At 49.6% G+C, this 14,289-nt stretch overlaps 2 protein-coding genes across 2 annotated transcripts in view; both read right to left on the bottom strand.

The window, feature by feature from the left end:
- Window positions 1-8,903, bottom strand: part of GPT2 (glutamic--pyruvic transaminase 2) — a 34,485-nt gene extending 25,582 nt beyond the window's left edge. The window contains exons 1-3 of the mRNA XM_049620924.1: window positions 8,789-8,903; window positions 8,308-8,571; window positions 752-841 (exon numbers count right to left, since the gene is read on the bottom strand). Coding sequence (XP_049476881.1) covers window positions 752-841; window positions 8,308-8,550 — 333 coding nt within the window. The 5' untranslated portion in view covers window positions 8,551-8,571; window positions 8,789-8,903. The remainder of the gene's footprint in view (window positions 1-751; window positions 842-8,307; window positions 8,572-8,788) is intronic.
- A 4,822-nt stretch (window positions 8,904-13,725) lies between these two features.
- Window positions 13,726-14,289, bottom strand: part of LOC125915398 (60S ribosomal protein L30-like) — a 5,128-nt gene continuing 4,564 nt past the window's right edge. The window contains exon 2 of the mRNA XM_049621208.1: window positions 13,726-14,080. Within this exon, the coding sequence (XP_049477165.1) occupies window positions 13,726-14,080 (355 nt within the window). The remainder of the gene's footprint in view (window positions 14,081-14,289) is intronic.

Here is a 14,289-nt window from a genome sequence, read left to right as displayed (position 1 = left end):
CACAAGGACCATATTTTGCTCCAAAAAGGGCCCCAATTCTCCTCTAGGAAACAGCTTTCATCACAGCTGGTCTCCAGTCTCTGTTCAGGAGGCCCTATGGCATTCTCACACCCTATTTTTACCCCTCCAGCCTATCAATCCCACAATTTGAGCTCATGCAGCATCCTTGTGGTTGGTGCTCAAACTGAAACATTAACACCTGCCTCCCGGAGACCTCAGGAGCAAGCTGGGTCACATCAGCAAGGCAGCCAGGAGAGCAGCAGCTGACAGTGATCACCAACCCCACATTCTCCTGCTGGGCTAGGGATGAGCGTTTTACACTCATCATTGCACTGAGGCCCCCAGCTGTGCTCCAAGGCAATGCTCTGGTGATCTCCACTTGCTCAAAGCCACACAGCTGGTAAATGGCAGAGTTAACACTTAAATTCGGGGTGTCTCACTTGGGAAGCTGTAACTGGACTCCCACATACCACCTCCCAGCCCATTGGGACTCTACCTCTCCAGGCTGCCTCTCTGATGCCCTCATCAACCAAGCTCCAAATTCAGTATCCAAGACCATGGACCGTGGAAAGGCATGCCTGGGAGCCTTGTACACTAGAGTAACCCCAAAATGAGTCTAGGAATTCTAGACAACTTTGGAAGGAGAAGAGGTTGAAGGAGAGACCCAGGGGACATCAGAGAAATGGGCTGGCTCTACCAGTCTCTAGTTCCTTGCTCTCCCAGCAGCTTCTGCTCCTGAGGGCCAGCTTACCTGTCGGAGGAAGGTTATTGGCTGCTGGCCCATGGCCTGGGCATCCCCAATGTTGGCACGGATGACCTCAGTGAATGGTTTCTTGATACCCTGAATAGAGAGAAGGCAACAGGTGGTTACTTGGAGACTCTCAGATCCTGGATTCCAGAGGCCAAGCAATGCCCCCACAGGATATTAATAAACACTCCTAATTTGAGCCTTAGCAGGTGTCGGGCATAGTGCCAAGCCCTTGACATGGCTAGCCCCATTTAACCTTAACCACCACTCCCATGAAGAAGAACTAGTATTAATCTCATTTTACAAATGAGGAAAATGAGGCTTCAAAGGTTAAGAAACTTGCCTGAGGTCATTCCAAGATCACTCTTCTTAACCACTATGCTCACTGCGCAGCACCACTCCCCCTCCTTCTGAGAAGGCTGAAAGAGCTCTCCAGGGCTGCCATAGCACCCTGAGGCAGCTGCAGGTCCAGGGCCAGCCAGCTGTGGCCTGGGAGGGATGCCTAAAAGAGGGCCTTGGGGCAAAAGTGGTGGAAGGCAGGGGTCAGCAGCAGAGGCTGCCAAATGTCAGGGAGAGGCTCCCACTACTCGTCCCCAAGTGCAGCTCTACCTTGACAGCCTAAATAAATAGCAGGGGCACTAAGGCCACCCTCCCCTCCAGAAGACCCCAATCAGCAGGGACCTCTCAGGTTGTTCCCTTGCAACCTGACTTTGCAGAATAAAAAATGTGGGCTGATTTTTACTTTAAAAAAAAAAAAAGCATCAGGGATAGAAAGACTGGCTGATGAGAAAACTCATGGCCACTGCCTGAACAATGTGTTCAGCACAGGAAGGAGGTCCCAGAGAGGAGGAACTCAGAGACCCCACCAACGGCAACATCACTGGGGGTGACTGAAGGGGTCAGTCCTGGCTGACGTAAAGGGGAAAATGCACTTTGGATGGAGGACTGTGGGGATCTAGAAATGTGGGGATTCCACAGAGCTCCTTGATAAGTCCAGAATTAGCCATTGGAAGAGTAAGAATCAGTAGCAGGTTCCAGGACCTCCCAGAGCGGCTGAAGGATTATCCGAGACAAACAGTACGAAAGCACTTGGCAGAGTACAAACATCATCATCTTACAAAGCCGGACCAAGGACGAGGCTGAGAGGGTCGTGGTGGAGGAAGAAGGAGGTGGGGCAAGGAGGTGGCAGGACCGAGGGGTGGCCTGGGTAGAAGGCCTGGCCACCTTCCCATCTCCAGCTGCCCTTTCCTCAAGGGCATGCTAAACACAAATTTTAAACATACAATTCTATGGCTTTGACGCTTCTCTCCATTTCACACAATGTGTGAATAAAAGCACCTTTAGAAAACTTCCCCTTTTTTTCAAATCAGTAATGTATACTTTAAGTAAAAAACAGTGGCACACAAGTTTTCCTGACCCTCATCTGCCACCCCTAAGACCCTCCTCTATAGAAATTCTCTGGCTGCTCTGGAGCAAAGAGGGATGGGTGGCTGAGGAGGGTGTCCCATAAATGGCCCTAGACTAGAAGGGCTTAAACAGGGCTTGATAAGTCGCCAAAAGCTTCTGTGGGGGAAAGCTCCCTTTTAATTCCCTTGTGTTCCTTCTGCGGAGCTCTTTGGAGGTGGCCAATATGGAAAGAGGTCCCAGGGTGAATGGGAGAAGCAGCCAAAGGGTCCTGAGGGCCAAGGCATGGGGTGACACCACCTTCTGCTCCAGGGATAGGACAGGAGTGAGAGCACGCACCTTAGAGACAGGCAGTGAGACATGCAGCCTCAGGGCATGCCCCACAGATGGGAGGCAAGAGGCTGGGGATGGGGGAGGGACCCAGGCCATTGTGTGCAAAGGGGCAGGCCTGACCCAGCCCTTGGCACTGGCCTGGGCTCCTGGCAGAGGTCCCCTCTATCCGCCTGACTGAATTACATAGTTCTCTAGGCTCAGCCAGCTGAACACAGGTGATTTCCATGGTATGGGCATAGTCCATTCTTTGGTAGGGAGTAACTCGGTCACAGTCAAGGGCCAAGAACAAACATGCAGCTGCGGGCCCTCAGCCAACCCAATGCAGGGAGGGAATGATGCCTGGAACAGAGCACTGGATGTCCCTTTCCCGTGCCCTCCGTCTGCACTGCTCAACCAATTCAGGGCCTGCTGACAAGGAGCCTGGGAACACTGAACATCTTTCTTGGGTCTGGGTACCCACAGACCCCAGACACTTTGCTGTGATGGATGTTTTGGGGGGTGGGGTGGAAAACTGGCTCCCGTGAATGGGCCTGCCCAAAAGGCCACCATATAGAGGAAACTTCTGGGCAGACTTCTGTATCTGGACACTCAAGATCTACATGGAATGGGAAATACCAAGGAGCAAGGGACAGACTCCTGTTCACAGTGACTCATCCAGGTCTGACAGACACACCCAATGCTAACCTTGCTTCAACCCCGCCCAGGAGCCTGCCAGGTCAGCACTAGCAACCTAGTTTCCTCTCAAAGTATCCTAGAGCCCATCTAGATAATCCACCTGCATATATTCAGCTCAGAGCTGCCTCCCCGTGCAGCAATGAGATGAAGGTCCCACCCAGGCGAGCTCCTTTCCCAACATTCAGCTTAGGTAAGGATCAGGGGAGTAGGCCCCTGGGTTCTTAGGGATGCATATTTCAGCAGGTGTTAGCAGGGAGAAAGATTATCATTGTCTTCCCAGCTTACAGGCCCAGCATCACCATGAGGGCTGAGGGGATGACAGATGATTTTTTTTTTAAGTTTATTTTATTTTGAGAGAGAGAACAGGCAGAGAGAGAGAGAGAGAGAGAGAGAGAGAGAGAGAGAGAGAATCCCAAGGAGGCTCTGTACTATCAGCACAGAGCCTGATGCGGGGCTCAAATTTACAAACTGTGAGAAACCTGAGCTGAAATCAAGAGTCGGACGCTTAACTGACTGAGCCACCCAGGCACCCTGGATGACAGATGATTCAAACAGGCACATGGCAGTTTCCTTGAGTGAGTGATGGCTCCTGTCATTTCATGTGACACGTGGGTGGAAAGGCTTGGTAGGACAGTTTTTCCCCAGATAATTTCCTTCTCATTCAACAAATACTTATGGATTGCCCATGCCCAGTGACAGGAATGAGCAAAACAGGAGACACTACCACCCTTCAGAGCCCAGGCTGGTAACGAATAACACGTGGGTGCAGGAAAGGGAGAGAAGGCACAGCAAGTACCAGGCCAGGAACACCATGTGAAAAGACCCTGAGGCGGTGGACAGGACTAGGGCAGGCAGGAAGTCCTACAGACAGCCCCAGAAGGAGGCCCCAGAGACAAACTCAAACCAGTCCCCACTGTCCCTGAAAACAGGTGCATTTCACAAGTGAGGAAACTGAGGCTCAGCACTGGGTCTGGTCCCAACCATTGTGGAAAGACAAACAAAGCTAGAAGAAACCCAGCTGAAGCTATAAATGCCCACAATTAAGAGACTAGATGGGAGCTCCAACGGCTGAGTTTCCTAACCACGAAAGCAGGGAAGGCTGGGTGTAGGATTCTGAACTCTGGGGGTCTGTGGGAGGGTCAACCATAGAAACTGAGACTCACAGGGCAGAAGTAGGGATGAAAGATGAATGAGCTCCAAATAGGATAATTCATGACAGCAAGGCTAAGGCCCAGGAAAGACAGAGCAAACCCCACAGAATGCACATTCCCAGACCCAAAGAGGTTCAGCACAAAGGCAAGGACAGGGGTCCATTGGTGCCTCTCCTCAAGCAACTCTCATTAGTTTGAGAAAACGGCTCTTAAGAGTTCTAACCGGCTTCTAGCTGTTTTCAAAGCATTGTTACTGACATTGCAAACTAGGCTTTAGGAGAAATATTTTGCAAAGGAATAAACTGAGGCCAAGGTAGTCTGAAAGACCTGTCTGAGGCCCACAGCACATAAAACCAAAGCCCAGGGTATAGGTCTATGATGACTTGAGCAGGGTGGGTGGTAGAAGATTCATCCTATTATAAGCCCACACTACACATTTATTTTATTTATCTTTATTTTTTGTTTTTTATTTTTGAGAGAAAGAGAGAGAGAGCATGCGTGCATGCCCATGCACAGTGGGGGAGAGGCAGAGAGAGAGAGAGACACACAGAATCCAAAGCAGGCTCCAGGGCTTGAGCTATCAGCACAGAGCTTGACACAGGGCTCAAACCAATGAACTGTGGGATCATGACCTGAGCTGAAATCAGATGCTTAACCTACTGAGCCATGCAGGTGCCCCATCTTTATTTTAGAGAGAGAGAGAGCATGCACGCAAGTGGGGAAGAGAGAGAATCCCAAGCAGATTCCATGCTCAGCATGGAGCCCAATGCAGGGCTCGATCCCATGACTCTGGCTGGGATCATGGCCTGAGCTGAAATCAGGCATTGGACACTCAGGCGCCCCTACCTACACATTTATTTTAAAGTAGCATCTAAACTCTGAAGAAAATGACCAATTAGATTTCACCACCTGTGCTTGGAATAGCCAGGGTTTTCAATCTTAGTTCTTAGCTGACCATAACCATGTGTTATAGCACCCCCATTTTTTACCAGGGTTTAGATGAGCACACACTGATGTTAACAGTCATAACCAGTTTTTCCCTCTATGAATGTTTTGCCTCAACTGTATGTACTTTACAAATAGAAGTAAAGCCATTCCTCTGTCTCTACTTGTGCCAACTTCCTCCCCTCCTGCAGTAAAGGAAAAAAGAAGTAGGTTGAGGAAGAACTGACAGATCTTTTCAAAACTCCTGCTAATTGCAGCTTATTTTTAAGTGCCGCTCCCAGCTAACAGCAGGATCTGAAAAGCTAACAGTGTCCCCCCCTTGGAGCTGCTGTCAGGGAGAAACAAGGCCTCCCTGAGAGCACACAGACTGGAGAATGGCGCCTTTCATACCCACTTAGCCAACCTCCCCCCTCCTTCAGGCTTTCCTGAGGATTCTCCCCTCTATCACAGAAGGAAGAAGGATGGGACTCGCCCATCAAGCCACCCCAAAGTCAAACACCAGAACCATGTGTCCAGCCAAACAGTGGGTAGTGTTTGCAGAGCACATGGTGAAATAATTCCATAAGGTAGCATAATGGCCAGGACACCTTCAGATGGACAAGATGGTACAAAAGTCAGGGCGGGGGACTTTGGGCCCACAAGCCACCTCTTTCCTCTTACAGACCAGGGAAACCAAAGCCCAGAGAGCATAGGAGATTCACCCAAGTCACCCTACTCCCTGCAAACCCTTGCTCATCCCATCTCTACCCAATCAAACCCTTTATAACATCAGTCCAGTTTCAGTCACTGCAATACAAAACAGAGGTAGAAAAAAAAATGAAGCTGTGCCAAGCCCAGCCCTCTCCCCACCACCCCCCCACCCTGCATGCCAAAAAAGACTGGGAAAATATGGCTCTCTCAGAAGGCGCCCTGTGTAAGCTAGTAAAGTGGACAGAGGTGGTCTCCCAAAATGAAAGGTTTAGGTGAGGCTATGCCAGCTTGGTCGAGCTATGTCTCCAGCACCTAGACTGGGAAACAGAGACTCGGATGAAGTGAGAATAAAACACGAAGAGATGGGCTTGAATGAAAACACCAGACGATGCAAAGTGGACACAAAACACCTCAACTCACTCAGGAGTAGGCCATGGGAGTGTAGGGTGTCTATACCAGAAATCACAGGTGTTTCTGGCTTAAATGACCAATAAATTTGTCCACCTCAATCATGGAACCATATCCTACTGGAAACCCTTGATGGTTCCCCCACTTCACACCACAAAACTTTGCACCATAAAGTCCTGAGCCCAGCACCCAAGACTCCAGTCCCCCTTTTCTGTCTCATTCATCTCTCATATGCCCCTGCCATAGCGCTCTTCCAACAGCACCATCCCCTTCCACAAATGCCCAAAACTTCCCAACCTTCTGTCTTTGCTCACAGCCCTGCTCCCACATGGAATGCTCTTACATTTTTCTCTGCTAAAAAATCCCACCAATCTTTAAAAAATTGGGGGAGGAGAGGCTCGGGCCCAGAGAACCGTATGGCAGTCAACCTCCTGAAGGCAAAGACAGGGCCCCTTTCTGTCCTAATCATCCTCCTACTTCATGAAGCCCACAACCAAGCTGTTATTTAGCAAAAGATAGATAGGGATAATCCCTGGAACCCCTACCAGCTCTGGAATCCGAGAAATTAGCTGTAAAGTGATAAACCAGGAACAATCTAATCTCAGCTTTGTTTTAACAGGAAGACTGTTGTCTCCAGAACCGTCACCTCCAGTCAGCCAGATATCAACAAGAAGCAGAGCAGCAAAACTCATGTTTTCTGCCCCTGGCCCATAGAAACTGAGCCAGCCTCCTTTAAGCCAAACCCCAATCAAACCCCTACCCAAGGAGTCAGAGGGAGACACTGGACTCTGATTCGTCCAGCTCATTAATTTCAGTCAGGAGAACTGGGCATTCCACCGTAGCTTTTTCCCATGCATTCAAGGGACAGTAAGTAATCAACTTGCCCCCCAGTCATCCAGTTCTAGTGCCTCTGAGAGCAAGATCAAGGAACCCACCCCCACCCCCCTTCTGGGTTAGAACTATCTTAAGCAAGCAGCTATTTCATCAGATCTTACAAATCTTAGGAGTGTTTACATTTTTTTTTTTTTTTTTACATTGCCTCTCTTGACATGGCCTCCTAAATTCCACTCAGATTAGAACTGGTGTCCTACAGGGGCATCTCTCACAAACACCCAGTCACCCGGTTGGAAGGAGGGAGAAATCACCCCTGGGGATGTGGTCACTTTACAGCAACTATGAACTAAAGCCATGATCCTAGCCAGCCAGCCACTGAGATGAAAAAAGTCCCAGAGCCATCCTACCAAAGGCCCCAAAGGCCCAAGATTTTGACTACTCACTAGGGACGAATGTGTCCTCAGAAAACAAAATGTGGTGGCTAATCAAGGTTCCAGTGAGGGGCCTAAAGGAAGGAATTGTTCAGGATCCTCCTCCACATTTCTACTCTTGTCATGAAATCATTACTGGCAGAATGACCCAAAAGGTCTCAGACGGAAAGGAAAAGGCTTTGGGAACAAACCCAAGTCTTAGAGCCTTCCTCCTTCTCCTCCAACCTAACTTGATATCCTTCCCACCACTCTCATCCAGCACCCCCTTACACCGCTCCTCCCTTTTACTTTCTTCAAAGCACTATTCACTATCTGAAATTCCCGTCTATTTCTTTACTGCTTGTTGTTGCCCTCCCCCCATGGATCTTGGTTTCACTCGGGTAGGACAGTCACATAACGTGCAGTGCCTGGCACTACAGTCGCTCAATTACAACTGATGAATTCAATTCAACAAGTGAACGGTATCTAAGGGCCTTACTTTGTGCCAGGTGCCCGGCACTACTGGATGAAGGGATGGGAGATGGACATTCTTCTTTTAGCCAACTAAGGAGCTGGCCACAGGGGTGGGAGTGAGTCAAGCGGGTGGACCCCAGGCGCAGGCAGCTACTGCTCTCCCCCTACCCCACTTCAGCTCCCCTTGGGCCCTACTAGGGCCCTCCCACCCCGCTAGCCCGGCGCCCGCACTCACCCGCTGCAGCTCGAGCTCTATCTCACCCGCCTTGAGCACGATGGGTCCCCGCACCGCGTACTCCACAGCCTTCACCTGCGGGTTCATGGACTCGAGCGTAAGGATGCGCTCGCGCCGGCTCCGCTCCGGTCGCACCTTGAGCACCGCGGAGGCCTCGGCGGCCGCGCTGCTCTGACTACGGCCCCACGGGCCTGGAGTCCGGGGGCAACAGCCCAGCCGGACCAGTGCCGCTGCCCGCTGCATCGCGCGCCCGCCCAGGAAAACCTTGGCACAAAAAGAAAAAGAACGAACACGTCGTGCACAATCCAAGGCAAGCACCAGTGCCCCCGCCCCCAAACCCAGCCAAGGGCCTTTTCAGCGAGCAGTGCCAGCCTGGCTCCGGGGCTGGGTGCCCATCCCCCGGCGACTCGGACCCTCCACCGCGCCACTGCAGAGCCTAGCAGTTTTGCAAAAGCTGCACCTAACGCATGCATCAACGTGCCTGTCGCCACCGCCTGGCCACCCCTCGCCGTGCCCCGCTAGCGCGCGCGCTTAAAACTGGTCCCGGGCTCCGGCACCAGCAGCCGCATCTCAGCGCCCCAAGCCCGCACAGCCCGGCCCCCAGCGATCGCACACCCACAGCCGGCGGATCCGCCCCGGGCCTGCCCACTGACTCCTGGGCCTTGTAGTTCCCCCAGTCTGCTTCCGGAGCTGGTGTGGGGGGCTGGATCAACTACAAGTCCCAAAGTGCCCCGCGCCGGCCCGATAGGGGGCCGGGCAAGAGGCGGGAACGGTCTTCGGAAGCTGCCCGAGTGGGAGGGGGCAGCCTCTTTGTCCTCGCTGAGGGTGCTGAGAGTTGGGCTGCGGCCAGAGTTGGGCTGGGGCCAGCCAGGGGCTGTTCTTTCAGCCTTCTGCGAATTTAGAGGTATTTGCAGCGTCTCCTTGGAGGGCATCCCGCCTTCCCACAGCCCCTCCCCCCACTACCCAATACCTGCGAGGAGGCAGGCTGAGAGATGGTGCAGTCCTCGTCCGGAGTTTCATCATCCAGGGCCCTACAGTGGCTGGTAGGTTAGGAGTTTGGGACTTCACTGCCACTCTTACCCCTTCTGAATGTGGGTTTCCTTGTTAGAAAAGCGGAGGTCTGAACCTAGATTTTAAGGGTTATTGTGAGAATTAAAGGACCAGCACCTGGCAGGTACCAGGTGGTCAGGCTTTTCCTGACTACTCCGTCTGGAGTCTGTCCCCACCGTCATTGCCTCTTTATTTCCTTGCAAGCATCTGAAATTATCGTATATATATACTTCTTACTGACTTGTTAAGCTCCATTCACCACGTAAGCTCCAGAAGGGCAGTTTTCTTTGTTCATCCTATTCATATGGCACCTGTAAAGTTTCCTGGCACATAGTAGGCACTAGTAAATATTTGAAGAATGACTGCTCAGCATAGGATAGCTATTATTTTTGGCAAAGATATTGACAGGCAGAGGCACCCTGGCTCCCTGAGGGTGGGCAAGAATAGGACTGGAAGACACCAGGTCTGAGACCCCAAAATCCAGGGAGTATGTGAGAAAAGTCACTGTCCCTCTCTGGGCCTCAGATTCTCTATCTGCAAAGTAAATTGGATTAAGTAACCCGTAAGGTCCCTTCCCATTGTGGAAACACTGCCTAGGTGTTTTTCAGGTAGAAAAACAGCCCAAAGCTCCCTCACCCCAATAAACACACACACAGTAGATGTGTGAAAGTAGGAGGGGGGGAGGGGAACTTAAAAAACACGGCAGTGTAGGGGCACCTGGGTGGCTCAGTCAGTTAAGCAACCAGCTCTTGGTTTCTGTTCAGGTCATGATCTCACTATTGTGAGTGTGGGTGTCCTCACTCAGCGTGGAGCCTGCCTGGGATTCTCTCCCTCCCTCCCTCCCTCTCTCTGTGCCCCTCTTCTCCTTGTGCTTTCTCTCTCTCTTTCTCTCAAAATAAATTAGCAAACTTTAAAAACAAAAAACCCTCCATAGCAGTGTAGGAGAGAAGGTACTGGAAAATCCAAGTTTAAATGTAGCTACATATAGTCCCTTACCTCTTGATTGACTTTGAGCATGTTACCTAGCCTTTGTAAGCTTAGTTTTACGTCATGGGGCTGTGAAGAAAGTTCAGTGAGGTAACTGAAAAAGCCAAAAGTTTGGAACCTAGTGCTGTGGGTCACTCCTATTCATCCTTGTCAAGAGAATGCCATATACCTGGATTAAATAAATTGATTACCAATAAAAGGGTAAATGGGATGGAGAGAGCAGCAGAAACCAAAAATCTCTCTGAATATTCCTATTAGCAAACTGGCTTGCCCACCAAGGACCCTGGAAGTTTATTTGGGCGTCTCATCAATGGTTCCACCTCCAGCACCTATGTCTATACTGTCTTCTTCCTGGCTTCGGTCTCAGTGGCCAAGTATTCAGTTTCCAGGTAAAAGATTTCCCCCCAGGGAGTTTGGCTTCCCTAAGGACTACACTGCCTTCAACGTCATGTTCTCACCTGCTCTGCCCAGTTGTGGAGAAACACACCCACACACCCCTCCACCTCTAAACACACTTAACCTTGACCTGCATATGATGTCAACACAGTCCCTCACTGTTCACCCAAGGGTTGGTGCACTTCCTGTTGTCTCCACCCCTGATCAGAAGGGGCAGAGGAGGTAGAAGGAAGGGCAGGCATAGAGGGGAACACAAATCTATTTGCACAACTGGGAAAAACAATGCCTAGCACACAGTCCATCTACGTGGGCTCCCACGTCATCATGGTAGAAAACAAGTTAGTGTCCCAATTATGTCCTTTGCCAACCTGTCACGATTACATGAAAAGAAAGCTCCCTTTCTTTCCTGTGAACCACGCTTTACAATCTGCAAAGCACTTGCCTATCTATCACTGCATTTGAACCTGATCGACATCAATGAAGTGAAAAAGGCAGGCATTATCCCCATCTTACAGGTGAAGCTCAAAGAGATTAAGTGACTTATTCAGATGGCACAGCTAAGTGTAGAGCAGGGACTGTGATTTCTAACCCAGTGATGTAGCCCATACCTGCAGGGACCAGGCTCGTATAGCTCTCTGGGTTTGGAAATTTGCACTGACATTGCAATGCACTGGGCCCTTAAAAGGCTTATGGGTGGTAGTTGTGGTGATGTTGATGGTGGTAATAGTGTGAACTTTGCCTTTACTTTGCCCTTTAGACCAGATTGGTGTGGGGCAGGAGCAGGCTCCTAAATATTAAAGATAAAACCTGAAATAGTCATGAATGTCCTCCCTGTGAGCTGGATGAGAACTCCAAATACACAGCAAGCTCTTGATGATCCACACAATTGGGAAAGTCATTTGTTTGCAAGACATGGTACGAGTCTTCATTTCTTAACAAGTTTTTACTTCATTCCTTACCATGTACCAGGTACTGGCCTGAGCTCTGGGACTATAGTGAGTCACACAGATGGTCCTTGCCTGCACAAACATATAGTGTCTTAGGAAAGACAGACATCCGTTAGATAATCACACACACACAAGCATGTGATTACAAACTGTGATAACGACTGGGGAGAAAAAGGACAGAGTTTTATGAGCACTTATAGCCCAGAGGTCTGAGTGAAGGTTTCCCAGAGGACGAAGCCTATGAACTACCCAGAAGCCTGTCAGGATGATAAGGGATAGCAGTACTGACCCGTGTGGTAGACATGGGGATGTGCCCTCACCCATCAAGGAAAAACTTGCCTAAAAAATAGGAGGGGAGAACTTGCCTTCAACCAAGGGGTGTGGTTAGCAGACAGCCTCTACCTGTCAGTGCCATCAGTGTCAGCCTCACTTGCACAGAACTGCTTTGCCTGAGGTTGCCATCACACCCTAACTGGAGAAGCCTAAACTTAGTGACAGAGCAAGACTCAGCAAGTGCTGGAGCAATATTTGCTCCAAGCCTTCCCCAGGAGGTTGGCTGAGGCTTTGGCAAGCCTGCTTCATGGCTTTTCTTTCTCTGCCCAATCCTGCTTCCTCCCACTTCCTCTTATAGAAGTAGATCCCTAATATCCATCTTGCACTTCACATTCCATCTCTGTCAGTGATGAGGCAGACAACATCCCAGGCCAGGGACTGGTGAGGAGCTCCAAGGAGGCTAAGGTGACTGTAGAGCAGACAGTGAGGAAGAGGGGCAGAGCTAGAAGACAAGGGTCAGAGGTGAGTGGTGTTGGACAGGTGGCCTAGGTCCTAAATGTAAGAATTTCAGTTTTCATCCTAAGAACAATTAGAAGCCTCTGGAAAGCTTAAAGTAGGGGAGTGACACAATCCTATTTATGTTTAAATTCTGCTGCATGAAGATGGATTGTAGAGGGTGCAAGAGGATGGATTGTGGTACCAGCAAGGTCCACTGTTGGCCTGGACTGAAGAATGGATGATGAGAAATAGGCTCTTCTGCATCTCCAATCTGGTCTAAAGGGCAAAGTAAAGGCCTTTCACACAGAAGTTCTCTGTCGAATCAATGAATGGAGTAGACTCTACAAGGTCCGAGCTCTCTACAAGGTCCATGCTCTCAAGGTCCTTGCAGTCCAGCAGGAGATGGGCAGTGCATAGTAAGTGTTAAGAGTAGCCCCCAAGAGTGCAGAGCAGCCAGTCCTTGTAGTCAGTGAGGGCCAGAACAGAAAGTGAGAGGATCTTCCAAGAGCAGATGCGCATTATGGTGCTGGAGTGAGAGATGGCTGACATTCCAGAATGTCAAATCATGCTCAAGTTGGGTGCTCGGGTGACTTAAGGGTAATTCTTGGTCTCTTGCTCCCAAGGACACTTGGGGAGCTCAGTAGAAGTTAGTGCCCTTAATAATCAAATGCCTTGATCCAGAGCAGTGATTCTAAAGTGTTATTGAGGAGCCCCTGATTGTTTCCTTAAAATGCAGATTCCAGAGTTGTACTTGGATTTGTTGGTTCTGAAACTCCAGGGGTGGGTTTACCCAGGGTTTTCCTATAATCAGTATTTTGATGTGCACTAAAGTTTGAGAACCACAGGTGCAAGGCAAGGCTTGGCAGTATCATAGTGGAAAAAGCATAGATCAGAAAGTTCTGAATTCTGGTTCCAAATTTGTCTCTAACCTGTTGTATGTATGACCTTGAGCCAGCACTGTCCTCTTCTTGGGCCTTAGCCTCCTCATCTGCAGAACAACCTGCATTTCTACCTGATTTCTAAGTTACTGGCTCTAGCTTGAAGATATTTCAGCCTCCTCTTCAAGCCCAACTGACTCCCTCAGTCACAGCTGCAGCCTCTGAGCCTCTGAGCCTCTGAGCCTCAGTTTCCTTACCTGTCAGTAAGGTGATGACAGTGTCTTCCTCAGACCTTTAATCCTTCCTGAGAGGATTAAAAAAAAATTTTTTTTAACACTGTTTTTAAAACAAGCTCTGGTCAGTTTTATTAAAGAAAAGTTTTGCATGATTTACTTTTCATCAATCTGTTCTGGCATGCTTCTAATGACATCAGAATCACCTGGATCAATGCTAGTCAGAGTGCTTACTCTGTAATATTTCTTCCATGCTGTGCTCAAATTAATATTATTGCCACTGTAGTGATGGGCGCCAGTTTTAGCCAACATGCCACAGTATTCTATCTCAGATTTCCTCAAGGCTGGGCAGTTGTTGGCGAGGACAACCAGTTTCACTTTGCCATATCTGATTATTTTCAGAGTCTGCTTGTACCCCAGCATGTACTTTCCACTTGTCATAACGAGTTGGAAACTAGAATTGACCAACTCCAGCGACTTTTTCATCTTCTTTGCTGCCACTATCTTCCTGCTTTAGGTGTGAATCAGCCCCAACCAAGATGCCCGGGAATGACAAGACTAAAATGATATTTTTCTTTTTTTCTTTCTTTCTTCCTTCCTTCTTTCCTTCCTTCCTCCCTCCCTCCCTCCCTCTCTTTCTTTCTCTCTTTCTTTCTTTCTTCCTCTTTCTTTCTTCTTTCTTTCTTTCTTTCTTTCTTTCTTTCTTTCTTTCTTTCTTTC

The sequence above is a fragment of the Panthera uncia genome, assembly GCF_023721935.1.
Source record: "Panthera uncia isolate 11264 chromosome E2 unlocalized genomic scaffold, Puncia_PCG_1.0 HiC_scaffold_19, whole genome shotgun sequence".
NCBI lineage: Eukaryota > Metazoa > Chordata > Mammalia > Carnivora > Felidae > Panthera > Panthera uncia.
Note: the sequence above shows the minus strand (reverse complement) of the source record. Positions and strands in the feature narration are given on the sequence as shown.